Source organism: Herpailurus yagouaroundi, unplaced genomic scaffold (genome assembly GCF_014898765.1).
Source record: "Herpailurus yagouaroundi ecotype Mexico unplaced genomic scaffold, PumYag 308, whole genome shotgun sequence".
NCBI classification, from domain to species: Eukaryota; Metazoa; Chordata; class Mammalia; order Carnivora; family Felidae; genus Herpailurus; species Herpailurus yagouaroundi.
Genome location: NW_024412525.1, coordinates 6,026,369 through 6,052,541, shown reverse-complemented (window position 1 = coordinate 6,052,541; position 26,173 = coordinate 6,026,369). Strand labels below are relative to the sequence as shown.

Genomic DNA, 26,173 nt, shown 5'->3' with positions numbered 1-26,173 from the left:
CCAAAAGAGAAGGATTTGGGTTAGTAAAAGCAAGTTAAGGAGACAAGTCAGCTGGTACAATCCCGGCTATTTCTGGGGAGACCCTGGAAAATGGCGTGACTGCCTAAGAGGACGAGTTCGAATTCCTAAGATTTCTCAGGCCTCAGTCCTTAACTTTGCTTTGGGAATGCTTAGGTCCTGCTGTCAGTATAGTTTCACTGTTCTAGAACTTTCAGTCACTCAGGGTTGTCTTCAGGGTAACTTCCAAATTGCTTAGCCTGGCATTCGGGGGTCCTTCCAAATCTGACTGCCCCCTACGTTTCCGCAAAGATTCCCTGATCTCCTCAGGCCAGCCCTCTCTTCCAGGCAGACCAGTGTCCTCACTGCCCTGGCATTGTACTGACCAGCCACACCTCCACTCACTCTGGCAACAGGGCACAGACCCCCTGAGCCCAAGCTTCAGAGTCAGACTCGGGTCCCAAGCCCAACTGTGTTACCTACCAGCCGTGTGACCTTAGGCAAGTTCTCCCCCCTCTCTAGGCCTTGGTTTCCTTTCTGTAAATGGGCATGGCAACACCTTCTCCGCAGGGTTGCTGTGTGGTGAATTTGATACACCACTTACTAAGTGGTAAGTACTTAGCACAGTGCTGGACACAGTGAACTCCCGAACCCCTGCCAGTTCTCTGCTTAACCCCTTCAACGCTGCCTTCAGGATAAAGTCCAAATGCTTTCATGTGGTTTGCAGGGCCTGGTCTCTGCTGAGAGCTCAGACTCCCATCACACCCGCTCACAATCCACCCTCCCGCCAGGAGGACGGTCTCGCTTCCTGCCCTGCACACTCGTGCTCACCGCCGGGTTCTGACGCTTGCGTTGCCTCCCTCCCTCCTGAGCGGTCCTCTTCCTCCTCCCCTTTGTGGGCCGAGCCCCTGTTCATCTTTGAAGTTTCTCCTTTAGACTTCCTCCAGGAAATCTCCCCCGTCCCTAACCCTGCGGTAGCTGCTCTTCGTGTCCCGCGGCCCTCCACCCTTCCCCCAGGTACCCCACTGTTTGCAGGGTAGCCTTCCCCTCTGCGCTGCGAGCCCACGAGAGGGGACTGTGCCCTGAATTGTATTCAGTGGCATCCACTACTGCTTATTATTAGCCCAGTGACCAACATATGATAGATACTTAATGCTGACTGATTGATTACTAAAACAGAGATTATCATTCCCTGCTTTAGGCTTCAAGTTCCTCTTTTGGTCTGGCTCACGTGTACATTAGTCTCTATGCCTTTGCTGTCACTTTGTTCACTGCCCCTGCCCCACTCTTCCTTGGAATGTCTTCCCTTTTTCCTTCTGCCTTTCCAAATCCTGGGCCAGCTCACGTCCCATCTCCTCCAGGAAGCTATGTGTGGATTCAACACTGGTCACTCCCTTCTCTGAATCCCAGTAGCACCCACTGTCTATCCCACTCATTCATTCAAAAACCCTCCCGTACTTTCTGGGCATCAGGTACCGAGCTAAACACCGAGTAGTCAGATGAATAATTAGAGTTAACGTATGTTTTGAGCACCTGTGAGTCAGTTAAGCTGCTAAGTCAAGTGTTTTACGTTTCGTCAAACGCACAAACAATCCTAAAGATAAGTATTTGCGCCCCCGTTTTGCAGATGAGAAAGCTGAGGCTCAGAAAGGGGAAGAAAATTGAGAAAATGGTCTCAAGGCCAGAAAGTGTGCAGGCAAGACTCACATCCAGGTCTGCCAATGACCTCAAAGCCTATGCTCTGGCCCTCCTTCCCTGCTGGTGCCCACAGGGAGCACATTGCTGAGGAGAGGGCACAGATAACATAGGTACAGAAGCCATGAGGGTCAAACAAGAGAGGCAGGTACAAAGGAGAGGGACACATCTTTCCAGGGGGAATCAGAGAAACTTCCGGAAGGGGTAGAGAAGGAGGGACTTGAGCAGGCAGGTAAAGGGGCCAGACGGAGTAGAGCGGGCACTCCGGGCAGAGCAGAGCTTTTGTGCCATCAGGGACTAGCAAGTAATTCAGCATGGCCAGGACGCAGGCCCTGAGTACAAGAGGTGGGCAGGGGAGGCTGGTGAAAGGAGAAGATCACCACCGGAATATGCAAAGGCCGTGACTGTGTGTTTCACGGGGACCCCACTGCAGCAGGTTGGAGACCCGCCGCTAAGTGGTCCCACCTTGGCTGCGCTTCAGAGCCTCCCAGTGGCTCCGGACCAATTACGCCAGGTGTCATGGAAACAAAGCCCAGGCCTCTGGTTGTGTTATACGCGCTCTGGGTGATTTTAATGTGGGACCAGCACTGAGAACCGCCACCGAGGGAGGCAAATCTGAAGGGCACAGGCCAAGACCTGCGGAGGCAGCGATGGAGGTGATCAGAGACTGGAAAAAACGGGGCACCGTGAAATATTCCAAGCAGGCACGTCCTGGGAAAGGCCTGAACTGCGGTAGGGATGGTGGGAAATGAGAAGAGAGCAGATCTGAGTGACCACTTATTATTATTCTCCAACATTTGGCTTACTTAATGAACTTATTTTTAAGTAGGCTCCACACCCAATGTGGGGCTCGAACTCACGACCCCGATGTCAAGAGTCACATGCTCCGCGGACTGAGCCGGCCAGGCGCCCGTGTTGTCTAACATTTGTTGACCACTTAAAACTCTGGGATCCACCGCGTGATGTGTGATGCCAACGTTAATTCACTGCTTTCGTCTACTCACTGGGGTTTGGAGATCATCCTTAGATCTCGCGGATCCAGGCCTGCCATCTCTTGTTACTGGGGATAACTGCGCTGGTTTTGGCTCTAACTGCTCCTGACCGCCCCCCCCCCCCCATACACCATTTCCTCACTCCTCCCTAAAGAAATCACTCCTCCTCAATGTTGGTTTTCCGACACCCCAGGGCACTCTAGCTACTTCTAAGGGTAACGTTAAATGTTCAAAACATAATTATTTTTAATGAACCCATTTAAAGAAAAAAAAAAGGATCATTGCTCATTGCTACACGCGGTGGGGAGGCTACAGCAGGGGAGGGAGATTACTGATAAGTTATCAACCCCCTTCCTATGCCCTAACTTTTCCTGCGCAACTTTGCTGGTCTCTGAACTTGGGATTTCCAGCACACCCGTGTTTCACAAAATGCCAGCTGTGCCTCAGGAGGCACTGCCGTGGGAGAAAAGAAAACGGGAAAGAGAAGCTTAAGGCTTCTCAGTGGCCTGAAATCACATGACACGGGCATACTGTTGAACGGGGAACTCCACGTGGGTCAGAACCTTGCGAACAAGTTCCCACCCGAGTCAGGAGGGCGGGGACCTGGCTGGAATACCACAGAAAAGATGGGGCGTCGGGGGAGGAAGCCGCACCCAGCCAAGGGGGGGGGGCGCTCTTTGCTCTGCGCCCCAGCACACCCACCTTTGTACTGCAGAATGTCCTCAGTGTAGGCCAGCATGCTGGGGAAGGTGCTACTGAGGAACAGGCCCAGGCTGGCTGTCCCCACGAACAGGAAGACGACGTTGTAGGAGAAAACGAGAAGCACGAGGAACGTCACCACCACGCCCACCTTTTAACAGCAGAGAAGGAGGCTATTAGGAACTGGGAAAAGCTGGGCGTCCCGCTCCTGACTTGGAAAGCTCCTCTCGGACCCCAGAGCAGCGCTGTGTGACCAGGGCGCCTCCCTGTGGACTGTGTGGGAACTGCACCTTCCCCAGCCGGGTCTCGGCCAAGGATGCCCTGGGGGATGAGCCGCCAGGACCGCTAGGCAGAGGGCGGGCCATACACACTTGAAAAGCGCTTGGTGAGGCAGTACTGCCAGTCCCTCAGGTCTTATCTTGGAGCACGGGGAATTCCAGCCACGCCACCAGCTCTCTGCCCTCCACTCCTCATGAAGAGGAGCTGCTTTTCTGGCCCTAAAAGCCATGCGTTTGCAGGCAGCAGGAGGGGCTGGCTGGGGAGGGTGTGGGTGTCTGGGTCCCCACGCTCTGGGAATCCAGGCAAACCTCCCAGACGGAGGGTCCGTGACTGTGGCCCGGTTCCCCGGTTTCAGCTCAGACTCCCATGAGCAAATTCCAGCCCGTGGTTAGAGACTCTTGTGATGGATTCGGGGACCAGAGATCTTCCTGGTTCAGTAAGGGTCTCTGTCACACGGGCATATTTTTGTTAAGTGCCGCTTTTTCTAAATCCCTTAAAAAGGTTTTTATGTCAATATTGAAAAGTTTCTAGGCAAAATGCCTCTGGGAGGAAACTTAGGCAGCCCGGGTCTGGAGGCAAAAGACCAAGTCTGGGGCTTTGAAGTCCTTGATCTCTCTAGCCTCCTAGTCCACGAAATGGGTTACAAAAGCTACACAGAAGAGTGGTAGGAAAGTGATGGCAGCGCAGGGTCTCCTCAAGTGTGACTCTTGCGACAAATATCAGTCTTAGTGTTTGTGTGTGCGCCCTCCCTGATGTCTCCAGACACAAGGATCTTGCATAGAAAACCATGGTTTTCAGGTGAGCGTCTCCTGGGTGAGTACCTCTGTTTCCAGAAAAAAGAAAGATAGAATTACATAGCAGAGGGCTAGAAGGTGTGTAAGAAACACATCCATCCCCACCCCCACCCCGGCCGCTTTGCAGATGACCTGAGCGTGCCGAGGGGAGGGACGGTCACACTCACAGGCAGATCCCGGGGATTTGCTCCAGCTGGAAGAACCAAGCCAGTGATCGCAACCCGCGAGCCCCCTCCCTTTACGCTTCTCTACCAGCCCCTCCGTCTCTGCTGCAAGATCTCTTGGTCCGAGACCCGAGACCTAGCGAAAGACTTGCTGCCCCGGAGGGGGGTGTACCACAAATGGCGGCTGAGGGGAAGACACCCTCTTCACAATGGAGAAGCAGCGCGAAAGACTTCTTTCACGCAGTACAAACGCGACAGAGGCGGACATATCCAAGGTTCCAAGTAAAATGTATTTCTTTGGCACGGAAAATGGCCCCACAGCTTCACTGCTCTTCCTCCTCTGCTCAATCTTTAAATGTTGGCATGGCCCCAGACCCTTCTGGCTCTTTGTCTGTGTTCCCTGTTGGTCCGGCGCCATGGTTTCAAATATCTCTACGCCCAGCCGCTTAAATCCATCCCTCTGGCCATGACCTGTGTCCAGAACTCCACTGGACGACTGACAGCCTGGTCCAGACAGAGCCCGGCCTTGCCTCCAGCAAACACACTTCCCTGCATCAGTGAAGGGCATCCCCATCCGCCCCGTGGTCAGGCCCTGTCACGAAGGTATGTATGTCCTTGATCTTGTTTCCTCCTTCTTTCCACCTTCAGGCCAAGGGCAAGTCCTGTCAACTCCGCCCCCAAAACGCCGTGCACCCTTGTACCTTTCCACACCCATCCCGGACCACTCTCTTGTGCCTGGACTATAGGAGTGGCTCTTCATTGTCTCCCTTCTAGATCTATCCACGCTCATACAGCACAGGGCAGCGTGCTTCAAAGCAGATCTGTGCTCGCTTCGGCAGCACATATACTAAAATACAAAGCAGATCGGGGGCGCCTGGGTGGTTCAGTCGGTTAAGCAACCGACTTCAGCTCAGGTCATGATCTCACTGCTTGTGAGTTCGAGACCCACGTTGGGCTCTGTGCTGACAGCTGGGAGCCTGGAGCCTGCTTCAGATTCTTTGTTTCTCTCTGCCCCTCCCCTGCTCACATACTGTCTCTCTCTCTCTCTCTCTCAAATATAAACATAAAAAAAATTTAAAATAAAATACAGAGCAGATCATGTCCATTCCCCGCCTAACACCTTCTAAAGGCCTGCTTTTCTCCCACTTGGAATAAAACCCCAAACCTGGCTTACAAGACCTTCCAGGCTCTAGCCCCTGTCTGCTTCCCCAACCTGTTCCCTCTCTGCTCCCCACCACAGACCCTGCCCCACCCCGCTCTCACCCAGTTAGCTCCCCCCTTGGGCCTTGCAACCAGCAGTGCCATCAGCCAGGAACCCCGACTCCTCTGCCGTTCACACCGATGGCACCTTCTCAGTTGTCAGCTCTCAACTTAGACGTCGGGGGCAGAGCCGGCGGAGATTCTGCTCTTGCTCCCCTCCTGCTGCCTTGGCACCCCCTTTACACATCACACGTTTGCAGGCGGGCCTTGATGAGCCACGCTGAAAATCTCCAGACTTGGGCGAGCTTTAAAAACACCTCTTATTTTAGCCGGGGTGACCTAAGACGGAGCGCGCATGCCCAGGGCGAACTAGCCCCTCCTCCCACTCCTCCCACTCCTCCCACTCCGTGAGGCTCCCCCCACCCCCCCACCTGCTTCTCACCTGCTAACCACGCGCCTGCTGACCTGACCGGCCCTGCAGGGCACGCCCCACTCCCCCTCCCCTCCCCTCCCCTGCCCCTCTTCTTCCCTAGCCCCCTAGCCAACCATAAGCTCCCCGAGGCAGAGCCCCGCCTTGTACAACTTGGTACCCCTGCACTTGCCCACAGGCCCTGCACAAAGTGCCTGTTCCTTCACCAGGAAGTGGTTGTCGAGACCCAGGAGAACAGAGAGCAGGGTGACTGTTAGTTTAAAACGGAGAGGAGTGAATCGGCAGCATGAGGGGAACTTGCTCGCGGCTGTTTACCTGTAATCCTGCCAGGGTGCCCGCCAAAAGCACCTGAAAAGGTCTGAAAACAATCCAGGCGCCAAGGCCCCTCTCCACACCCCGAGTCACAGTCTCCGGGGGAGGGGCCCGGAAATCCGTATCTTCCCAAACCACCACTAATGTATTTGGGAGTCACTTGTTCCAAGACACTGTTTTCCGAAATCTGCTTGGTGACATGAACCCCCTGGGGTGTTGGTTAAATATACAGATCACTAGGTACCTCCCCTGGACCTTCCAGTTCGTGAGGTCTGGGTTGGGCCCAGGAATCTAGGTTTCCTTTTAGAACCCAGCAGTCCAGGGGCGCCTGGGTGGCTCAGGCGGGTAAGCAGCCGACTTAGGCTCAGGTCATGATCTCACGGTTCCGGGGTTTGAGCCCTGCGTCGGGCTCTGTGCTGACAGCTGGGAGCCTGGAGCCTGCTTGGATTCTGTGTGTGTCTCTCTCTCTCTGTCCCTCCCCTGCCCGCACTCTGTATCTCTCTCATGCCTGTCTCTCTCAAAAATAAAGAAACATTAAAAAATTTTAAAAAGTAAAAAACAAAACCCAACGGTCCGGGTGAGTTTTTCTCATCCGCGCCTGTCATGTGGGTGCTTCAGATGCTTTTCTTCCTCCAAACTCAGAGTCCCGCCCCACCCTCCTCTGTCTAAGCAGCTGCCCTCGGGTCCTGCAGAGGCCCCCAGTAGTACACGTACCCGGAGCCTTCTGCACCCCAGGACTCGTGCAGACTTGATCCTTCCCGGCAGTATCATGTTGGCCCTCTTCTTCACTGAGATGACACTCCCTTCTCCACTGCTCTTCCCTTCGGGTGCGGGGGGGGGGGGGGGGCCCGAGCCCTGCTCTCTGACAATGGGACCTCTCCCTCCAGGCTCCCTCCTTTTCTCCTTGGCCTCCAGCTCAGGACCATTTGCAACGGTCACACCTCCGCTTCCTGTCCGGCCCTCAACCTCTTGAGTTCGGCTTCCGCTCACACCGCCTCCCCTCTATGTCGAACAGAAATTTCTTTCAGGGGCATGGGTGGCTCTGTTGGCTGAGCATCTGACTTTGGCTCAGGTCACGAGCTCACTCTCTCTCTCTCTCTCTCTCTCTCAAAATAAATAAAGAGGGGTGCCTGGGTGGCTCAGTAGGTTAAGCGTCCGGCTTGGTCTCAGGTCACGATCTCACTGTCCGTGAGTTTGAGCCCCACGTCGGGCTCTGTGCTGACTGCTCAGAACCTGGAGCCTGTTTCAGATTCTGTGTCTCCCTCTCTCTCTGACCCTCCCCCGTTCATGCTCTGTTTCTCCCTGTCTCAAAAATAAATAAAACGTTAAAAAAAATTAAAAAGAAAGAAAGACTAAAAAAAAAAGTAATTTCTTTCTTAAAAGTCATCAACCAGCACAAGGTCAGATATAAAGGCTTTTCTTGGCGCTCACGATCTTTGGTGTCTATAGCCCCAACATTATTTCCGAACCCCCTTGCCGCTAGAAACTTGACTCAGGGAAGTACTTTCTGGCAGTGGATCGGGCTGCCTGGAAAGGGAGTGAGTTCCCAGTCACTGGAGGTTATTAAACAGACTGTGGACTCCCTGGAGGGGATGTTACAGAGGTGATTTGAGCCCTGGAGGGAGGCTGGGCTAGACGACCCTAATCTGTAATCTGGACGCTTTGTCATAGATAGTGACATGGACCCACGTCAGGTCGAAAGTCTGACCCCATCGCTTGGGCCTGGAACCCCTGCCTTCTGGGCAGACCAGTTCCCTGAATAACACCCTACATTCCAGCCTGGTACTTGAGAATCGTTTGGCAGAGTTTCAAAATGCAGATTCCTAGGCTCCAGCCCAGACACGGTGATTTCTGAAGGCCAGGGGATGCCTGGCCTCCGCTGGCCATGGGGCTCTGACCAGCTGGGCGTCAAGGTCACACAGGAGGACCAAGGCCAGCACCCACTTCACTTGTACTCTGGGCAGACTGTCAGCTGACGGCCCCTTTCTCTGATGGGTACAAAATCAGAGGCCCAGAGAGGGAAAGGGATTTTTCCAAGGTCACACAGATAGGCTCCACCTTCTGGATTCCCCCCTTCCTCACCGGCATCTCTCTCCCCGCTGCTCTCCTCCCTCTACTCCTGCATTCCCTCCCTGTCCAGTCCCGAGCAAATGTCCTGGGGCGGTGGTAGGGCCAGGAGTGGATGGTCCTCCTGCGTCTCCAAGAAGTGAAAGGAGGCCACTTACCACATTGACGAACACCATGGTGGCTGGCTTCACTTTGGAGGAGATGGGAATGGAGATGAGCCGACCCAGGGTGATGAAGCCCCAGAAGAGGCTGGGGAGGTAACCAGCCACCTTGTGCCCCACAGACAGCGGCTTCTCCACTGCATAGCTGTATACAAAGGCTGAGTACTCCCCCTGTGGAGAGACGGGCCCTGCTGAGCACACCTGCGGCACAGCTGAGCCCTCAGAGAAGGAAGACCAGGTCGGGGCAGGTGTGCTGAGGGCTGAGGGAGGACTGGTCCTGCTTCTAGAAGCTTAAAGGTGGGCCTAGGGCCAACATCACACAACACTCGCGGCCTGAGCAGAGGACAGACCCTGGGGAGGTAGAGCTTACACATTCCACCGGCCCAGAGGCACAGGCCTGGGGACACAGGGAGAGGGGTGTCTCCGGGTCTCCCCAGGGGGTCTCGAGAGGTCTGGGCCGCTCCCCCCTCCCCACCAGAGCAGAGCACAACCACACGTCTCATTTATGAGGATTCCACGGACGGTTTCTTGCTGAAGGAAGGGCACCACAGCTGAAAACAAGGTGGGCACACGTGTCGCGTCTCGTTCTACGGAGGAGGGGGCGGAGAGAAGTGACTCGCCCAAGGTCACACTGAGAGTTGGGAGTCAACCAGTACTGTCACGAGTATTTCCTACTGGGTCACCTGTTTTAGGGCCTTCTCTTCGGAGAGGCCCCAGCATGGCAATCGGTTAATCAATCGGCCATTCAAAAGTATCCCGATCTAATCCTACGAGATTTCTGGAAAAAGGCACTAAACAGTATTAACAGAGGTCACTAGTAGAATAAATCGCTGGGCCCAAATCTTGACCGTAGCTTGTTTACAACATGGCCTGAGAAGCTGAGGTTTGGAACGCGTTCCGGGAAGCAGCGTGCCCTCGCGTTTACACGGCATGACCTCTATCTGGAGGAACAGACCTCTGCCTCTCAAGAAACGTGGGTAGCCGGCACTTGGTAACAAACCAGAGGGGCCCCTACCCACAGAGTTAAGGAGAATAAAAACAGCTGGCTGGGACAGAAGACCATGGTACCCAGGGGCTGCGAACGATTCTTCAGACAGTCCCCGCCCCCTAGGACTTTTATTTAGTTTAAATGTATGAGTTGACTGCACAACAGGTGAGCCCTCCAGGACACCTTGAAGCTCCCCTCTTTCTCCTGCCGCCCCTAGCTTGAGCGTCGGGGAGGCGGGCAGGCTCACCGTCATCCCGTCGGTCATGAACAGGACCAGGGCGGCTGTGATGTGGATGGCGAAGAAGGAGTAAGGGGCTCCTTTGAAGTTCTTCCTCTGCCAGCAGCCGAACAGGTCCTCGTGCCCTGGGCGAGACACGAGAACAGGGCTGAGTCTCAGCTTCTGCTCCTTCCCCTCTGCAGGCCCGGGGTAAGCGGCTGCCAGATGGGCGAGCCTGGCAGGTTGGGGACCAGTTACTGCCGCCCACCTTCCCTAACTTCCAGCCAGCTGTCAGGGACAGCTCCTGTCCATCTCAGTCCTGGTGGAAGCGAGGCTCAGGGAGATCACGTCACTTGCCCAAGGTCACACAGGCAGGCTGAGGCAGAGTGCAGGCTGGAGCCAGAAGCCTGCCTGCCCCACTCCTGCGGCCAGGCTGGTCCGTGTCTTGCCAAACGGGACCATCGGTGCCCGGGGTTTGCTTCCAACCATCATCGCCTGTGATCTACGTTCACCCTCCGGGGGATGGGGTCACTAGGGAAGCCTCGGTGTGGGGCCGTGAGCGTGAAAGTTCATTAGAGCCCCCACCTGGGTGTGGCTGAAACTTTGGGGGCAGTGAGGAGGCGTCTTCCTTCTCGGGAGGCTGCGTCTCCAGGGCCAGCTCATCTGCGGACAGGAGCAGGGGCCTCCTCTGAGGGCAGCAGGCCAGCAGCCGCTCTTTGGATAGCAGAAACAGCACAGCCATGGGCACCGGGAGCTGGGGGGAGGGGGGGTGGGCAGAGGGTCAGGAGAGCCCTGTTCCCATCAGGCTCTCCCCTTCCCGTGCTTCACCTGCACACACCACCACGGGGTCGACCGGCACGGGTCCGCACAGTCCTGAGAGAAGACGGTTCTTTTCTACGGGTGTCCACCTAAAGGCCATCCCCAGCGAATGCCACCAGGTGTATTGACTGTCCCACCTTAACCACATCCGTTTTTCTGAAGACAGCTCCTTGTCACATGCAAATCTTGGGACTCACACCAGGCCTCCCCGCTGGTACAGGAGAGATGTCAGAGATAAAGTTGTTTCTAAGGTCCTTATTCTGAACGGTGCCGAAGCGGGACCCCCCCCCCTTCATGCTGGGAGATCACATGACACCTCACGAAGAAGGTCTGCTTTGGTTCATTATCCCCATTTTCCAGATGGGGCGACCTGAGGCTCAAAACTGTCACTTCGTCATCACCCGTTACAACTGGAAGAGACCAGATCGGTAAGTGAGAGACCAGAGAGTGTTAGTGCCTGGTCACTGGCTGACGGGGGAGGGAAGGGCGGAGCTGGACTGGAGCCCGGGGCACCCTGATTCTGTCTGGTCAGACCCCACCTCAGGGCTTGTGTGGGTGATGTTATACCCGAGGAGGTAGAGGGCCTGTCCCCAGAGGCTCGCTGTCTAAACAGGAAAACCAGGACACGGACTCCTTTGCTGGAAAGATGCACGATCCGGGCAACACCCGCGCCCACGAGCCCGGTGTTGTGTGCGTTGCTATTTTACATCAAGCCACTTGGGTTTAGCGAACTCCTCAGGGCGATGAGAAATAGCTCCTACCCCTGCGGTTGCCTGGAGAAGCCTCCACCGCCTCCCTCAGGTGCCCTGCCTGCGTCTCACCGCCCTCACTGCCAGGAAGCTCCCCATCAAGTCTGCCCTCTGCTCTCCCTGCTGCAATATAAATCGAGTTCCTTTTGCTTAGGACAGAGAGGAAGCCCAGGGAGCTGTGCAAGTTGCCCAGAGCCCGCCGGGCATCTCCGCACTGACAGAGATGGGAGGCAGCTGGGCTGGTGCTGCTCTGAAGCGGTCTCTCCCTCCCTGGAGGCAGGCTGGTGCCCCGGGCTGGGGGGTGGCATTTACCCAGGGCTCCCGCCCCCCGAGGGCACCTTGGCAGCCTCCCTCCACACTCAAAGATAACAAGTCACACGCCCCGCAAATCAGGCCTCAGTGGGAGGAGACGACCCCTGCCCTCGGGAGTCCCAGGTCTGACGGGGGGAGTCACACCCTCCCTCCAGTCTGATGGGGGAAACAGGAAACCCACACACAGAGGCCTGCGGTGGCAGAATGCCTGGGTGAAGGCCGAGGGGAAACAGCTGTGAAAGAGCCCGGTCACTCCAGCGGGGCTTTCCAGGGAGGTGGGCGGTGGGAAGGGCTTCACAGAGGATTGGCTGGGGTTGCCTGGTAAGAACACAGCCTGTCTTTATAAGAAGCCCATTCAGAGAAGGCAAAGGCTCCACCTGGAGAGTCCAAGAGTTCTGGGGAGGCTGCCTGTGTGTGTGTGTGTGTGTGTGTGTGCGTGCGTCCACAAGCATGCACAGCCCCATTCTCTTCTGTGGTGGACTGTTTATCTTCAGAAACAAACCAACAAAAAAGTCCGGACATCCTGCCACAAACAAAGTGCCTCCAGGCTGCACCTCGTGGGGCGAGAGAAAACAGGGCTCGGGCTGACACTGGACCTTCCGGCTTCCTGGTCCTGGCGTCTCAGCTTTGACACGGTACTGATGGCGACGCTTCCCCTTACAGGTGCCCCCCTGGAGGGCACAGGCCCGAAGCTGGGTTGTTTCCAAAGCAGTGACAGGCATGGGCAGAAAACGGAAAGGGCGAGAGGGGGCGTGTGTTTTTCAGAGCCCCCGGTGAAGATTCTGGTACAAGGAAAGGAAAGTCACGAAGAAAGAAAAAACGAGCACTTGCTATGGGGCAGCAGGAAGGAGGCTGGTGCTGGCAGTCGGGGTGAGAGCCTGGCCAGTGTCTTGCTAGCCACTCATCGGGCCCTTGTGCCAGGGACGGCATGACGCCCCCTGCTGTGCTGCTCAGGGGGACTGGATGATCTCGAAGACCCCTTTCAGTGCTACGTGCACGGCATCGCAGCTGGGCAGCCACTGCAGAGCGGTGACAAGTGGGCCCAGAGCAAACCGAGGCCCTTCATCACGACGGGCCATATGTTGCCTCCATCCCGCAGCCGGGCCAATGGCCACCTGGAATATTCCGCACCCGCAGCCCAGGCCGGGCCGAGCCAGGGGGCCAGGGATGCTCCCGCTGTTCCTCGCGGTACTTCCCAAGCTGGAGAGAGGGTAGGGGCGTCTCCCCACCTGTCCCTCTGGCCCCAGCCTGGGCTACTGGCAGGGAATCTGTCTTGGGTTAAAGACCACCAGAGGTTTCCGGTCAGGGACAGAGTCGGTGCTGACAGGGAGGATGAGAGCCGGGGTGCAGAGGGGCCTCAGTACCTGACCCAGTACAGGCAGGTGGTCTCTCTACCCTGCTCCCACCATGGCAGCCATGGTGTGGTCATCTGGTTCATCCCTTGACCCCCACGGGAGCCCACCTCACAGCAGGACACAGGGGAATCCCACCGGCGATGAGGGAGCCCGGGGAAGAGCCCCAAACAGCCTGGGGTGCTCTGTCCCAGAGCCCCTTCATCTGGCCTTGGAGGGAGAGAGCTGGTTTCCCATGGAGCCTCGGATGGCTTAAAAGTTGACCCTGATTCCGTTGTGCTAAAGCTGCTCGTGGCTTTACCTCCCTGGAGAATCGCAATCATGGATTGTGACAACTGAGGACCTTCAAGATGATCTCCTGCGACCCCGTTTGTATTCAGATGCATCCCTGGGGGGGGGGGCTAGTCTTCCCTCCCCCTTGCCTTCCTGAGGGCACGCTTGAGCCCAGCACACTGCTCGGAATCATAAGAATCTACACTGGGAGCTGCTATGGACTGGCACGTGTGACGGTCCACTTGTCCCCACCCGGCCCTGCCCCGGTGGCACTCACATTGATCAGGGCCATGATCCAGAAGGCATACGACACGCGGGTCCCTGCCCGGTCCTGCGCAGGCAGCCCGGAGAGCGAGTGGTTGGACCAACGCCACGCCTCGGTGTGGTGCTGGCCTAGGACCCTGGAGGCGTGGAACAGGTGGCTTCCAGAGGTGGCATTGGCCGTGCCGTTGGCAGGCAAGCAGTTGGCCTCAGACAGGAAGGGGTCAGCAATGAGGGGGCTCAGCAGGGCGCCAAAGCCCACAAAGAAATGGAGGACCTGGAGGGGGGAGGAGACGTGGTGTGGGTGGGGGAATGGCTCAGGCTTCATACCCTCCCCCCCCAACTTTGTGTTCCATCTGGGGAGTGCCTGCCTGGCCCCAGAGTGGGGAGCGATGGGGACACAGCAGAGATGAGGGCAGAAGTTCCTCTCAGTCACCTTCTTGTCCGGGGATAACTGGGTGACAGTGGCCAATTCCCTCCCTCCCGCTTCCTTCTTTCCCAGATCTTAACTCCAGCTGGGGGCTGTTCCCATGATAACACCTACCAGCTAACACCCCAAAGGGAAGGGAGCTTGATAGAGGGAAGGGCTGGATAGGAAGAGAAATACAGAGACGGGCAAGGAGCTGAGAAAACAGCAAGCCCTCCCGTCACGGCACACTCTGATCCACAAAGCACCTCTTCTCTGGAGCACCTGGGTCCCTGGGACCACCCTGCACGCAGGGAGCACGGCCCTACTTTAGAGCTGAGGAGGCCCGAGTCCAGAGGTAGCGGCCCAGTGTGGCCCAGCTGGAGGTGGCCACATAAAACCAAGACCCCAGTGCTCTTTTCTCTTTCTGCATTACCACCTGGCCTCCGGTAAAAGACGCCTCACCCCAGGGAGGGGGCTGGGAGAGGTGGACAGGTTCCCGGGAGCTCCCCGTGACCACCCAGCCCCGTGGCTGCGTGCAGGCTCACCTGGAGGAAGATGGCCGAGTCCTTCTGGTAGACCCTCACCAGCTGCATGTTGGCCACGGTGTCGATGCAGCCCATGGCTAGGCCCGCCAGTGCCATGACAGAGGCCAGCACCTTCACATCTCGACAGAAGGGGATGATGGCAAACACCAGGGAGATGGCCAGGGATGAGGTGAAGAGGGCCCATAACGACTGGGCCAGGCTACGGTAGCAGAGGGGTGAGGTCAGGGGAGGGGCCCCGGGGCCTTCAAATAAAGAGCCCCCTCCTTGTCCCCCGCTCGCTGGGCAGCCTCAGGGGAAGCTTCTGGTAGAGGGGGGAGGGGGCTGCTGAAGAAGCTCTGTCACTTGTTAGCGAGGGGTTCACAGGCGAGATGTCTCTTGTGCCCCAGTCTTCTCGGGTAACAAGCCCTACCTCATAGGGCGGCCGTAAGAACTCAAGAAACCGTGTGAAGCGGCACGTGATGGCACTTAGCAAAGCGCACCTGCTATGATTTTACTTACAAGCGAGTTTCAACTTCAAATTGTTTGCGGATAGGGGCGTCTGCCTGGCTCAGCCAGTAGAGCGTGCAACTCTTGATCTCGGGGTTGTGGATCTGAGCCCCACATTGAGATTACTTAAAAAGAAAACCTTTAGGGCGCTTGAGTGGCTCAGCCGGTTGAGCAACCAACTTCAGCTCGGCTCAGGATCTGAGTTTGAGCCCCACATCTGGCTCGCCGCTATCAGCGCGGAGCCTGCTTGGGATCCTCTGTCCGCCCCCACCCCGCCCCGCCCCTGCCCCGCTCCCACCCTGCCCCACCCCTGCCCCGCGCTCTGCCTCTCAGAAATAAACGTCTACAGATAAATATTTTTAAAAGCTTATAAATAAATCAATGGCTTACTTAGAAAAGATTACATACAAAGATATTTCTGCTCCTCTCATGGATGTACAGGAGGAGCCTGCTTCGAGCGTCTCATGGGTACGGTGCCGAACGCATGAAACTGGAGGTGGGACCCGGGGTGGGACCCGATTTCCAAAACATCCCCTCCCACCCCCCAGCGGGGCTGCAATGCGCTCTTCCCACACAGGAATGGCAAGACGGCCAGGCCCTTTGTAGGCGCCAAGCTAAACCACCTGAACCAAAGCCCACGGCCGAGGTCTTTGGGTAATTTGGTGCCTCCCCACCTTGGACAGAGATCTTGACTCTCCAAGTGTCTGGAAGGGAGGCCCGGTGGCTGTCCTCACTGAGAGGTGTCTGGGAGGTGACTTTCCCCCAGAGGAGCCCACAGCAGGCAGGCTGAGGGCCTGTCCCCCCATGAGTGAGTAAATGGAATGTCTAGGGCTCTCTCAAGATCTTTTTGGTACCCCCTACCTAACAAGCAGACTCTGAGCAAGGAAGGATGCCTTGTATTTTCTGGAACCAGGCTGAAAGGCTAATGTGAGTGAAGGAGGTTGGGCAGCAAGAAGGTTCTGGGGATGCCTGGCCTGCTCAGTTGGCAGAAGATACTACCCTTGATCTCAGGGTTGGGAGTTCAAGCCCCAGGTTGGGCATGAAACCTACTTAAAAAAAAAAAAAAAGAAGGTTCTGGAAGACAGAGGCTATAAAGGAAATTTCTCAGATTATGAACAGCTGTTTTGGCAGCTGGACCTGGAGAGGTGGGCGGGAGGAGGGGTGTGTGGCCAGAAGACATATGTGAGTTTCCAGCACATTAAGGAAAAGAAGGGGGCCCCCAAGAGAGCCCTCGGGCTGCGTCCTTCACCAGAAGTGCTTGCCTCTGACCCCCCGGGGCCCTCAGCGTCTCCTTCTGGCCCATCTTTGCTTAAATCCTTTATCAGAAGGGCTCTGCTGATAGCATCAGTTATTTTCTCTTTTCTTGTTTCCGGGCTGATCTGCTGGGCAGATAACTGATCACGTTCCCTGCCTGATCCCAACCCTGCGTGAGCAGGGAGAGGGGACTCCCTTCACCTCGGCCACTAGGAGGAGGACAGGGAGGGCTGTGTTGTGTGGGGAGGCCTGTTGAGGTCTTTCCCGGGTTCCCTCCACCATCCTGTTCCCTCTGGCATCCTCCCCCACCCTGCTCTGCAGGTCCCCGGTGCTGACAGCCTGGACTGCTCACTGAGGTTCATGCATTTCCGCCTCCTGCAACCTGGCCTCCGAATCTCCCTTTCCTCCCCGGTGCCCAGCACAGAGGCGATGCCCACTTCTCCACAGGTGATGAACACAGCAAGCTTCTCATTATAGCTCTCTCTCTCTCTCTCTCTCTCTCTCTCTTTCCCTTTCCTCTGCCTGCACAAGGATCTCAGGGTTGGGAGTTCAAGCCCCATGTTGGGCATGGAACCAGCTTCATCCTGGCTGGCCTCACTTCAGGGATGGCAAGAGGGTCCCCTGTCTCCCCTTCAGATATTCTCCCCATTGAGCTGGCACACGGGATGGCTTGCCCTTTCCACCACCCCACTCACCACTTTACGGTAACGCATGGAGGTCCCACGTCAAGGGCACACACTCTCTTAAAGAATTAACACATTATCATTATTGCCCTGAGAAACCTAGACGAACGTGGTTAATGATCAGCCCTGTAGCAAAGTCCCAGGATCGGGCAACTGAGAGGGAAGGAAGGCTGCGAGACAAGAAAATGACAACTAACGTGCTTACGGTGCCGGAGACATTTGGTGCACACGACAGTGCCCGCGGGTAGGCTTCGCAGTTGTGCCTCTTTGACCCCCCAGTAAACTGAGGCAGAGAAAGACTGCAAAAGCCACTGACAGTCTGGACTCAAACCCAGATCATCTTGATAACCCCTATGCCATGCTGCTTTTCCATGGAGGAGACAGAGAGAGAGAGACAGCGGCAGAGACAGAGCTTGCGCTTGCTGCTGGGCCACAGACTCAGCAGGGCTGGGGAGAGGGGCGGCCAGAAGAGAGCAGGGGCCAGAGTCAGCAGAGCCTCGTTTGGCAGGCTTAGAGGCAATGGGGGAACAGCTGTTCACCGGAACATGAGCCCCCAGGGGTCCCTCTGCTGGTGTCATGGCAGCTCCAAACCCTTCGTGTTATAACCGCTGGCCCCACTGCAGGCCTCCCAAGGCATCCGCTGCAGCCATTAGTGCAGAGGCCCCCATGCCTGGCACCTTGCTCGGCCCTGAGAAGGTGCGCCCTCCGGGGCTGCTGGATGTTGCTGGTCAAATGAGAAACGTGCTTGAGGAAGCTCGTCTTGTGACCCCACACAGGACGGCCTGGAGACTTGGGAGGCTGATGTGGGAGTTGTACGGGGTGACACTCAGACGGAGTCAGAGACAGAGACCGAGAGACAGAGGCAAGACACGAAGACTCAAGTAGGGCCCGGATGCCAGTGGAGCAGCAGGAGGCTGGGGAGATGGGAGGGGGATGTGGAGGGCTGGGGTCATGGTGGGCTGCCCGTCTAGGCCTCTCCTCTCCCCTATTGTACCCTCCCACCTCGTCATTTCTGAGAAGGACACTTGATGCCCATGGCAGGGGTGGGGGGGAGGGATTTTTGTTCCCAGGCCCAGCGACGGACAGGAAAGGATAAGGAGAAAACAGAAAGGAGAGGCTGGAGGAAAACTGGCCGGGGGAGGCCCCTTCCTGCATCTGCTACCAGCCCCTGAGCCATGATCTGAACCTGCCGCCTACCAGCCGGGCTGCAGAGGGCTAAGCCCATACCGGGCCTGCGGTTCCCGGGCACTGGGAAATGGAGACGTGTCCCCAGTAAGCGGGAGCAGCCGTAGCACAAGAAAGCCTGTGTTTCAATCCCGGGCTGCCCGCCCCCCCCAGTCTCTCCAGCAGGGCTATGCCTGGGCATTCCAAAACCCAGCCTGAACAAATTTCTTTAGATCGGAACATTGCTGCCAAGAGACAAGAAGTCCCAGATACACCCCAGAGCCAGACTGAAATATACTAATTGGCTTGGTCACTTAATGGTTTAGTCAAAGGCCCCTTCTAGGAATGTGGGTAATTTCAAAATTATGGAATAATAATGTCAAAACAGCTTTGGCAGCACGGATGTAGTGGGATTTGTAGTCAGACTGGTCCTCGTGTAGACAAATGTCAAATCTCTATGTTGTACACTTGGAACGACATAATATGTATGTCAACTATACTTCAATAGAAAATTTTCAGAAGAGGGGGCACCTGGGTGGCTCAGTCAGTCAAGCGTCCGACTCTGGATCAGGTCGTGATCTCACGGCTCTTGAGTTCGAGCCCCGCATCGGACTCCGTGCTGACAGCTCAGAGCCTGGAGCCTGCCTCGGATTCTGTGTCCCCCTCTCTCTCTCTCTGCCCCTCCCCTGTTTGTACTCTGTCTCTCTCCCCTTCAAAACTAAACATTTTTAAAAGATTTTTAAAAAAGGAAAAGAAAATTGAAAAAAAGACTGGTCCTAGACCTACCTCTGTCACTTCCCAGCAGGCGGCTCCGGACGAGGCACTGACACATCGCTCCTTAGAGCCTCGGTTTTCTCCATGATAAAATGGGGCCAGTAAGCTCTGTCTCCTGAGGCTGCCGTGCGGAGTCAGTGTGATGCTACAGTCCTTGGCTCACTCGCTGGGATTTGGCCCTGGCCACTGGCAGTCCCCCTCCTCGGTGCTCACCCCCCTCCCTGCCAGCAGCCAGGCCCAGGGAAGTCCGCTCAGCAGAGATGGGTGCCGGCTCCTGGATTCTCTGTTCCCACTGCAGCGCCCTCTGGGGTGACCCTGGGAGGCTGGTGCGGGAACTGCTGGAGTGGCAGCTAGGACCTAAGAATCCTACCCCTCACTGTATAGATCAGAAGCCAGGCCCAGACAGGGGAAGAGAGTCAGGATCCGGTTTTTGGACTCTCATTCCAGGCTAAAGCCAGCATCGTGTTATTGATGTTCCCTCCCCTGATCTCGAACTCAGAGGTTAATTCAGACCAGTTAAAGCGGGGGCGGGGGGCAATCCCCCAAGGCCTGGGGAGATGTAGGAACAGCTTAGACCGTGGAGGGAACCCTTCCTCAGGAAGCCTGAGAAATGTCCAAGTTACTCATTGACGGCTCCAAGTGGCAGGTGAAACAGGGGAGAGAGAGCAGGTCCTCCCCCAGCCTGGCGGTGGCTCTGCGGGAGGTGCCCGCCCCACCAGTTTGCTGTGTGACCTTGAACACGCTGCTGACCCTGTCAGCCCAGGTGCTCTGCTTTAGCCAGAGGGCACACGTGATCACCTTGACCTGGCGTTGCCAGGAGTGGCGGCTCTGGCCCTCCTGGTTCTGTGATAAGGGGTGGGGGGGGGGGGGTGCTGCCTGGCTCCAAACCAGAGGAAGGGCGTAAACAGTAAGATGCCAGCCAGCCCGTCCTGCCCTCCACGTCCCAGGGGTGGGTAAAAATGCTGCTGACGACCGCTCCATGCCACCTCCATGGGAGTGACTCCAGCATGGGCACTGACATTCTCACACTCTTGCCTCAGGGCGTCCCCCTGTCCGCCCTGATAATCTTCCTGGAGGGACCAGGGAAGAGGAGAAGTGCCCAGAACCCAGGAAGCAGCAGCGGCAGCCTGAGCCTCTCTCCAGCCCAAAAGGAGCCTCCAAGAGAGGAGTCGGGGTCTGGGACAAGAAACCAGGAGTCAAGGCCACACCCTGGGAGCTAGGGCAGGCTGGAGAACAGTTTGAGCCGGCCAAGAGGGAAGGGGCAACTTTTGCCTTCTCGTGGCTCCCCTCTAACTGGCCGCTCCCATACTGACACCCCAGCTTGGTCAGGGCCCTGTGTTAAGGCTGGGGACACCCAGAGGGAGGAACAAGAAAGACTGCCTTTGGGGAGATCCCAGCCCAAGGCAGGGCTCAGGTGGGGGGGGTACACCCTGTGTGTGACGACCTGCCTGGTGCGCTGGGGTGCTGGCCTTGCAAGGATGGTCTAGCGGCTCTGTCCGCCTGGAACCCCTCCCCTGCAGCTCTTTGCACGCATGGCTCTCTGCTGTCATTGACATGTCAGCTCCACTGTCCCCTCCTCAGAGGAGCTTTCCCTGACCACCTGGTGAAAGTAACCCCCCCCCCCCAACACTATTTACTCTCCATCCTTGTCCTGCTTTGTTTCCTTCATTTCACTACAACGGTCCTCCAGAGCACAAGCTCCTTGAGAGCAGGGACCTTGTCTATCGTATTCTCCCCTAAACCGGGGTTTGGCTCGAAAGATGCTTGTTGGACAAGTGAATGAAGGGGTGGGATGAGTTTTGAGATTTTGTTTTCATTTAAAAAATTGAGATGGGGCAGTAGAGCGTGCGACTCTCGATCTCGGGGTTGTGGGTTCGGGCCCCACGTTGGGTATAGAGATTACTTAAAAAAATAAAAATCTCGGGGCGCCTGGGTGGCGCAGTCGGTTAAGCGTCCGACTTCAGCCAGGTCACGATCTCGCGGTCCGTGAGTTCGAGCCCCGCGTCAGGCTCTGGGCTGATGGCTCGGAGCCTGGAGCCTGTTTCCGATTCTGTGTCTCCCTCTCTCTCTGCCCCTCCCCCGTTCATGCTCTGTCTCTCTCTATCCCAAAAATAAATAAACGTTGGGAAAAAAAAATAAAAATCTTAAAAAAAAATGAGGTATAATTTACATACCATAAAACTCATCTGTTCAAAGTGTATAATTCAGTGGTTTTTGGTATGTTCCGAGCTGTGAACCCGTCACCAGAACCTAAATTTAGGGCATCCCCCCTCAGCCCTATACCCAGAGAGAAACCCTATACCCACCGGCAGCCACTCCCCATTCCTCTCCACATCCTAGAAACCTACTGGTCTACTATATTTTCCCATTCCGGACTCTCATGCAAATCAAACCACACAGCCTGTGGTCTTTTGTACCTGGCTCCTTGCACTTAGCATGACGTTTTCGAAGTTCCTCCATGTTGTAGCATCTATTAGGACCTCATTCCTTTTTCTGGCTGAGTACTACTCCACCGTACGGGTGAACCACATTTCATTTGTCCATCCATCCATCGATGAACATTTGGTTTGCTTCCACTTTTTGGCTATTATGAATAACGCTGCTTGGGGCGCCTGTGTGGCTCAGTCAAGTAAGCCTCTACCTTCAGCTCAAGTCATGATCTCGCAATTCGTGGGTTCAAGCCCCGCGACGGGCTCTGTGCTGACAGCTCAGAGCCTGGAGCCTGCTTCGGATTCTGAGTCTCCTTCTCTCTCTGCCCCTTCCCAGCTCGCACTCTATTTCTCTCAAAAATAAAAAAAATCTTTTTAAAAACCGGATAATGCTGCTATAAACATTCCTGTACAAGGTTTTGTGTTGACAGGTCTTAATATACCTAAGAGTGGCATTGCTGGGACTTATGGTAATTCCCACACTGAGATGAGTTTTTAAAGCAAGAACGGTGTCTGGGGCCAGACCCCAAGTAGGCTTTCAGCCCAGGTTTTCTGCGTGCTGAAAGGGAGACAAACTGCTGGAGGGAGAGGCAGAGGCTTTTTAGACGGGAGACCGACCAGGGGCCCAGCTCAGGGGAAGACACTGGCTTTTGTACTGTGTTCCAGAAACTTCAGGGGGCCAGCATCTTGGGGAAGCAGGGCTGATGGTGGCCTGGGAAACCTTGCAGGAAAGACTAGGTTTCATGCAACGGGCAGGAGGGAGTCAGAGCTGGGTCTTGGGCAGGGCAGGACTTGTAGGTATTTGGGGAAAATGATAGGTAGAGAAGGAGGCAGTAAATAGGGTAGAGGGGAAGAGCCCAAGCCTTCAATTAGGAGGGTGCATGCAGGGCAGAGGCCAAGGTGAGGCTGGGAGAAGGCTGGGGAAGGTCTGAAAGCCATTTATCTACCCTGATGCCTTTGAGATAAAGGGGTCTCCCAAACTGCCCAGGGTGGTTAGACAGGTCCCCAAGAAACCAAGAAAACAAAAACCCTAGCCTTTGATCTAAATACCCCTTTCCCTTTCCTGTCTGACAAAGCACATACCTATACACCCTGCCAACCAGGTGGCTTTGCAGTTTTCTCTTCTCTGAATGGTTCCCTGCTCTCGATACGCAAGATATTTCTAAGGAAGGTCTAGTCCAGATTCTTCTGACTCTAATTGTACCCGTCTCCCTCTTGGCCTGCACATGGTAGCTTCCCTCAAGATCTGTCTGTGCTAGAAGCTGGGGGTGAGGCCGGGGGCGGGAGGGGGGGTCGGTAACTGATCCTGAGCAGAGAGCTCCTGTGCTGTCCTGTCCGGTCCCGCTCTAACGCCCGAGGCTGTCCACACGCAGACCCTCCAATGCATGCCCCCACGGAGGCATCCAGAAACCCTCTTCAGCCCTGGTCCTCAGTCTGGGCCCAGCAGCAGGCAGGACTGGGGCTGTCCCGAGCCCCTCGCCTCTCCCGTGTGTCTGTCTGTACCGGCTGGCTCTTGCCATTTGTTAAACCAACCCCCATCCCCCTCACAAGTACCAGCCTGGCCACACTGCACTCGCGGGTAATCACATAAGCTGAAAAGCACTTGGTGTGGGGGTGGGGGGGTATTAGCATTTGAATTTGTGGTCAGGCCCCAAGCAATCAAGCTTTAGTGGCCGCTTTTAGGGCTACTGGCGGGGTTCTGTCTGTTTCGAGAAATGGGGGACTGTGATGAGTCGTCCGGACCTAGCTAGGTTGTCACTTTCCTTTATACACAGGCCACCCCTGTGACAAATCCTGCATTCCTCCCGAAGTCCACTTCACTCCTAGCCAAAGGAAAGGGTTCTTTATGACATTTTGTTTGGGGGCTGGGAGGACTGAGGTCCAGGACTTAAATGTGAGCCTGAACTGATAGGACTCAGGCCCTCCACCTGACCCCTCAGATCCCTCCTTTCCAGAGGCGTCAGCTCAGGAATACTCAGCCCCATGCCTTTGCCTGGTGAGGACAGGGTATAACTTGTACCCTACGCAGTTCGAGAGGACTACTCAGAAAGCAAGAGCCATTTCCTGGGTATCTGGTTCCAGAGACAAATGCCTGGGTTCAAAACCTGACTCAATAGCTGTATGATGTGACCTGGGGCAAGTTTCTTTTTTTTTTTTTTTTTTTTTAATTTTTTAAAATGTTTATTTATTTATTTTGACAGAGAGAGGAGGAGAGGAGGGGCAGAGAGAGAGGGAGACAGAATCCTAAGCAGTCTCTGCACAGTCAGCACGGAGCCCGATGTGGGGCTCAAGTCCATGAACCGGAGCGATCATGACCTGAGCCGAAATCCGCAATCCGGAGTGGGACGCTCAACCGACTGAGCCACCCAGGGGCCCTCGGGGCAAGTTTCTTAACCTCTCTGTGCCTCAGCTTCCTTAGGCACAAAATAGAAACAACAGTACTACTCTGTAGGGTTGTCGTGAAGTTTATATGAGTTGCTACGAACCGTGAGGGGCTAAGAACAGTGCCTGGCATTGAGAAAGAGCTCTCCGAAGTTAGTTTTATTATTAGCATTATTTTTCTTCTCTGTGAGCCGGTTTCCTGCCCCACGACCCTTTCCACTGCCTGCTCAGAGCTCCTTGTTGAGTAAGGAGCCCCGAGGGAGGTGCACAGCAAGCAAGGAAGAGATGGCCCCTTTGGGTGTGTGTCTGTTTCTGTTGTTGCTTTCACCGAACCTGGCCCGCCAACCTGCCCTTTCAAATTACTCCCATTCCCCTTCCTGTTCTTTGCGCTACACATGTTCCTAAAAAGTGCCAGGTAAGGGAGCTTTTGTAAGGCAAAACACGCTTTTAAAGGAAGGAGAGAAAACAGAAAAACACCCTGATAGATTTCTAATTAAACCTCTAGGCAGAATCAAGAAGCGTCCTGAGCTTTCTCTTAAGATTTGCGGAATCCCCCATGCATCCAACCTTGCACAAAGCCCAAAGAAAAACCAGTGTCCACGAGACTTGCCTCTCAAGAGAATTCTTCCCTTTACAAAAGAATTTGATAATGGGGATAATCACTCCCTAATTGGGAATGTTTTGTCAGTTGGGCGTCCTAAAGTGGGATCTGTCTGTATGATGCCTGTGTTCTCTCCATCAGCTCAGGGATACCTCTAGGAGCGAGCCCAGGGTGAGAGCACCTGGCTGGGCATGCCCCCCACCCCCGTTTCTCTGGGATAGCCCAACCGGGGTTTTGTTCCTGGGCCTTCCGCTCGCTTGAGTCCATGCAGCCCAGAAAACCACCCAGCCAGGAACCAGAACCGGGGAAATCTCCGGCAGCCTCCAGTTTGCAAGCCATCTATCTCCTGCTTTGGGGTCTGTTTTCCCAGCTGCTCTAGGCGAGCAATCCTGCTGCCTTTCCGGAGGGCTCCGCGGGGGCGGCCCTGTCCAACGTAAGCCCGGGGGAGAAGGAGGCTTTGCGATGGTATCCAAAGGGGGCATCTTTCGCGGCCATGGCAGGCCGAGTCCCGAGCAGAGGCCAAGGAAGAGTAACATGGCGTGGGAGAAGTGGAGGGGAACCCTGGCCCCAGAGTTGGAGGGTCAACTTACCCGAGCTGTGCGTGGGACAGCCCACCCCTCCCCTACGTGGCCCTAGTAATTTGGTGCTGAGCGTCTCCCAGGCAGAAGGGCTTGGCCTCCGGAGGCCGATGCAGGAACCCTGACTCCCTCTGAAGCAGGGACACACAGGACCCAGCAGCCCCGCAGCCCCGGGGGGGGGGGGGGGGGGAAGGGACAGCGTGTGTCAGCTGAACCGGAGCTGATGGTCTGAGTGGAGCCCGCCCCAGGGCTCTCTGTCAAGCCGCAGCCAGCCCTGGCCCCTGGCACGGCCCCCGAGGTGACACTCCCACTCTCCTTCCACCTCACTTCCAATTCCTCCCCCCGGCAGCAGGGGCTACTGACAAACCTGAGACCCGCGGTGCGGGAGGGAGACGCCGTCCCACCGCCCCCGGTTCCATCACCCCTGGGCCCGTGGCGCGTGGGTGGGGGAGCGGGTGAGGGCCGGGTTTAACCCCCTGGCGGGGGTGAGAGAAGGCAAATAAATAATCCAGAAGTCACCCTCAGTCTCTGGAGAGACTTTTCCGGGGAGAGCCGGGGTGGGGGAGGGAGGCAGTCCAGCTAAGGCGGGGCGCGGCTGGCGGCGCTGGGAGAGGTGGTCGCCGCCCGCCAGAAGGCGAGGGCGCCCCGCGGCCCCAGCCCCGCGGGGGCAGGGACGCGGGCGGCGGGAAGGGAAGGGATGCAAGGGAAGGAGAGGAAGGAAGGGAAAGGAAGGGAAGGGAAGGGTCGGCGCGGCCGTGCGGAGGAGCGGCGGGGGCTGGGGGCTGGGGGCTGCGAGGCTCCCGCGCGGGCCCGGCACTCACGTCCTCTTGAAGACGCCCCCGAGGGCGCTGCCCAGCAGGAGGCAGAGCTGCTGCGAGAAGAAGACCCAGGAGATCTGGGGCAGCGAGCTGTGCGTCTGGCAGCGCAGGTCCAGCAGCGTGGGCCCCAGGAAGGCGATGCACAGGCCGAAGCTGAAGAAGACGCTCCAGTAGGTGAGCGTGGGCTGCAGGTTGCGGCGGAGCAGCCCCGACACGCGGCCGTCGCAGCCCATGGCCCCGGCTGGCGGGCTCGGCGGCTGCTGGCTCCGCGCGCCGGTGCCCGAGTGCC

General features: G+C 56.4%; 1 protein-coding gene and 1 long non-coding RNA gene across 6 annotated transcripts in view; one reads left to right on the top strand and one right to left on the bottom strand.

The window, feature by feature from the left end:
• The window catches only part of SLC60A1 (solute carrier family 60 member 1), a 30,907-nt gene extending 4,740 nt beyond the window's left edge, over window positions 1-26,167 (bottom strand). For 2 of the 5 annotated variants that reach the window (XM_040462223.1, XM_040462225.1), the window contains exons 1-7: window positions 25,888-26,167; window positions 14,716-14,914; window positions 13,778-14,038; window positions 10,581-10,749; window positions 10,026-10,141; window positions 8,788-8,961; window positions 3,387-3,534 (exon numbers count right to left, since the gene is read on the bottom strand). In XM_040462223.1, the coding sequence (XP_040318157.1) occupies window positions 3,387-3,534; window positions 8,788-8,961; window positions 10,026-10,141; window positions 10,581-10,749; window positions 13,778-14,038; window positions 14,716-14,914; window positions 25,888-26,117 (1,297 nt within the window). In that variant the 5' untranslated portion in view covers window positions 26,118-26,167. Of the gene's footprint in view, window positions 1-3; window positions 2,420-3,386; window positions 3,535-8,787; window positions 8,962-10,025; window positions 10,142-10,580; window positions 10,750-13,777; window positions 14,039-14,715; window positions 14,915-25,887 lie in introns of those variants that run through there. The other 3 variants (XM_040462222.1, XM_040462224.1, XM_040462221.1) reach the window with 2 other exon arrangements.
• LOC121021654 (uncharacterized) overlaps window positions 25,959-26,173 on the top strand; it is a 25,614-nt gene continuing 25,399 nt past the window's right edge. The window contains exon 1 of the long non-coding RNA XR_005786632.1: window positions 25,959-26,058. This is a non-coding gene — a long non-coding RNA (uncharacterized LOC121021654). The remainder of the gene's footprint in view (window positions 26,059-26,173) is intronic.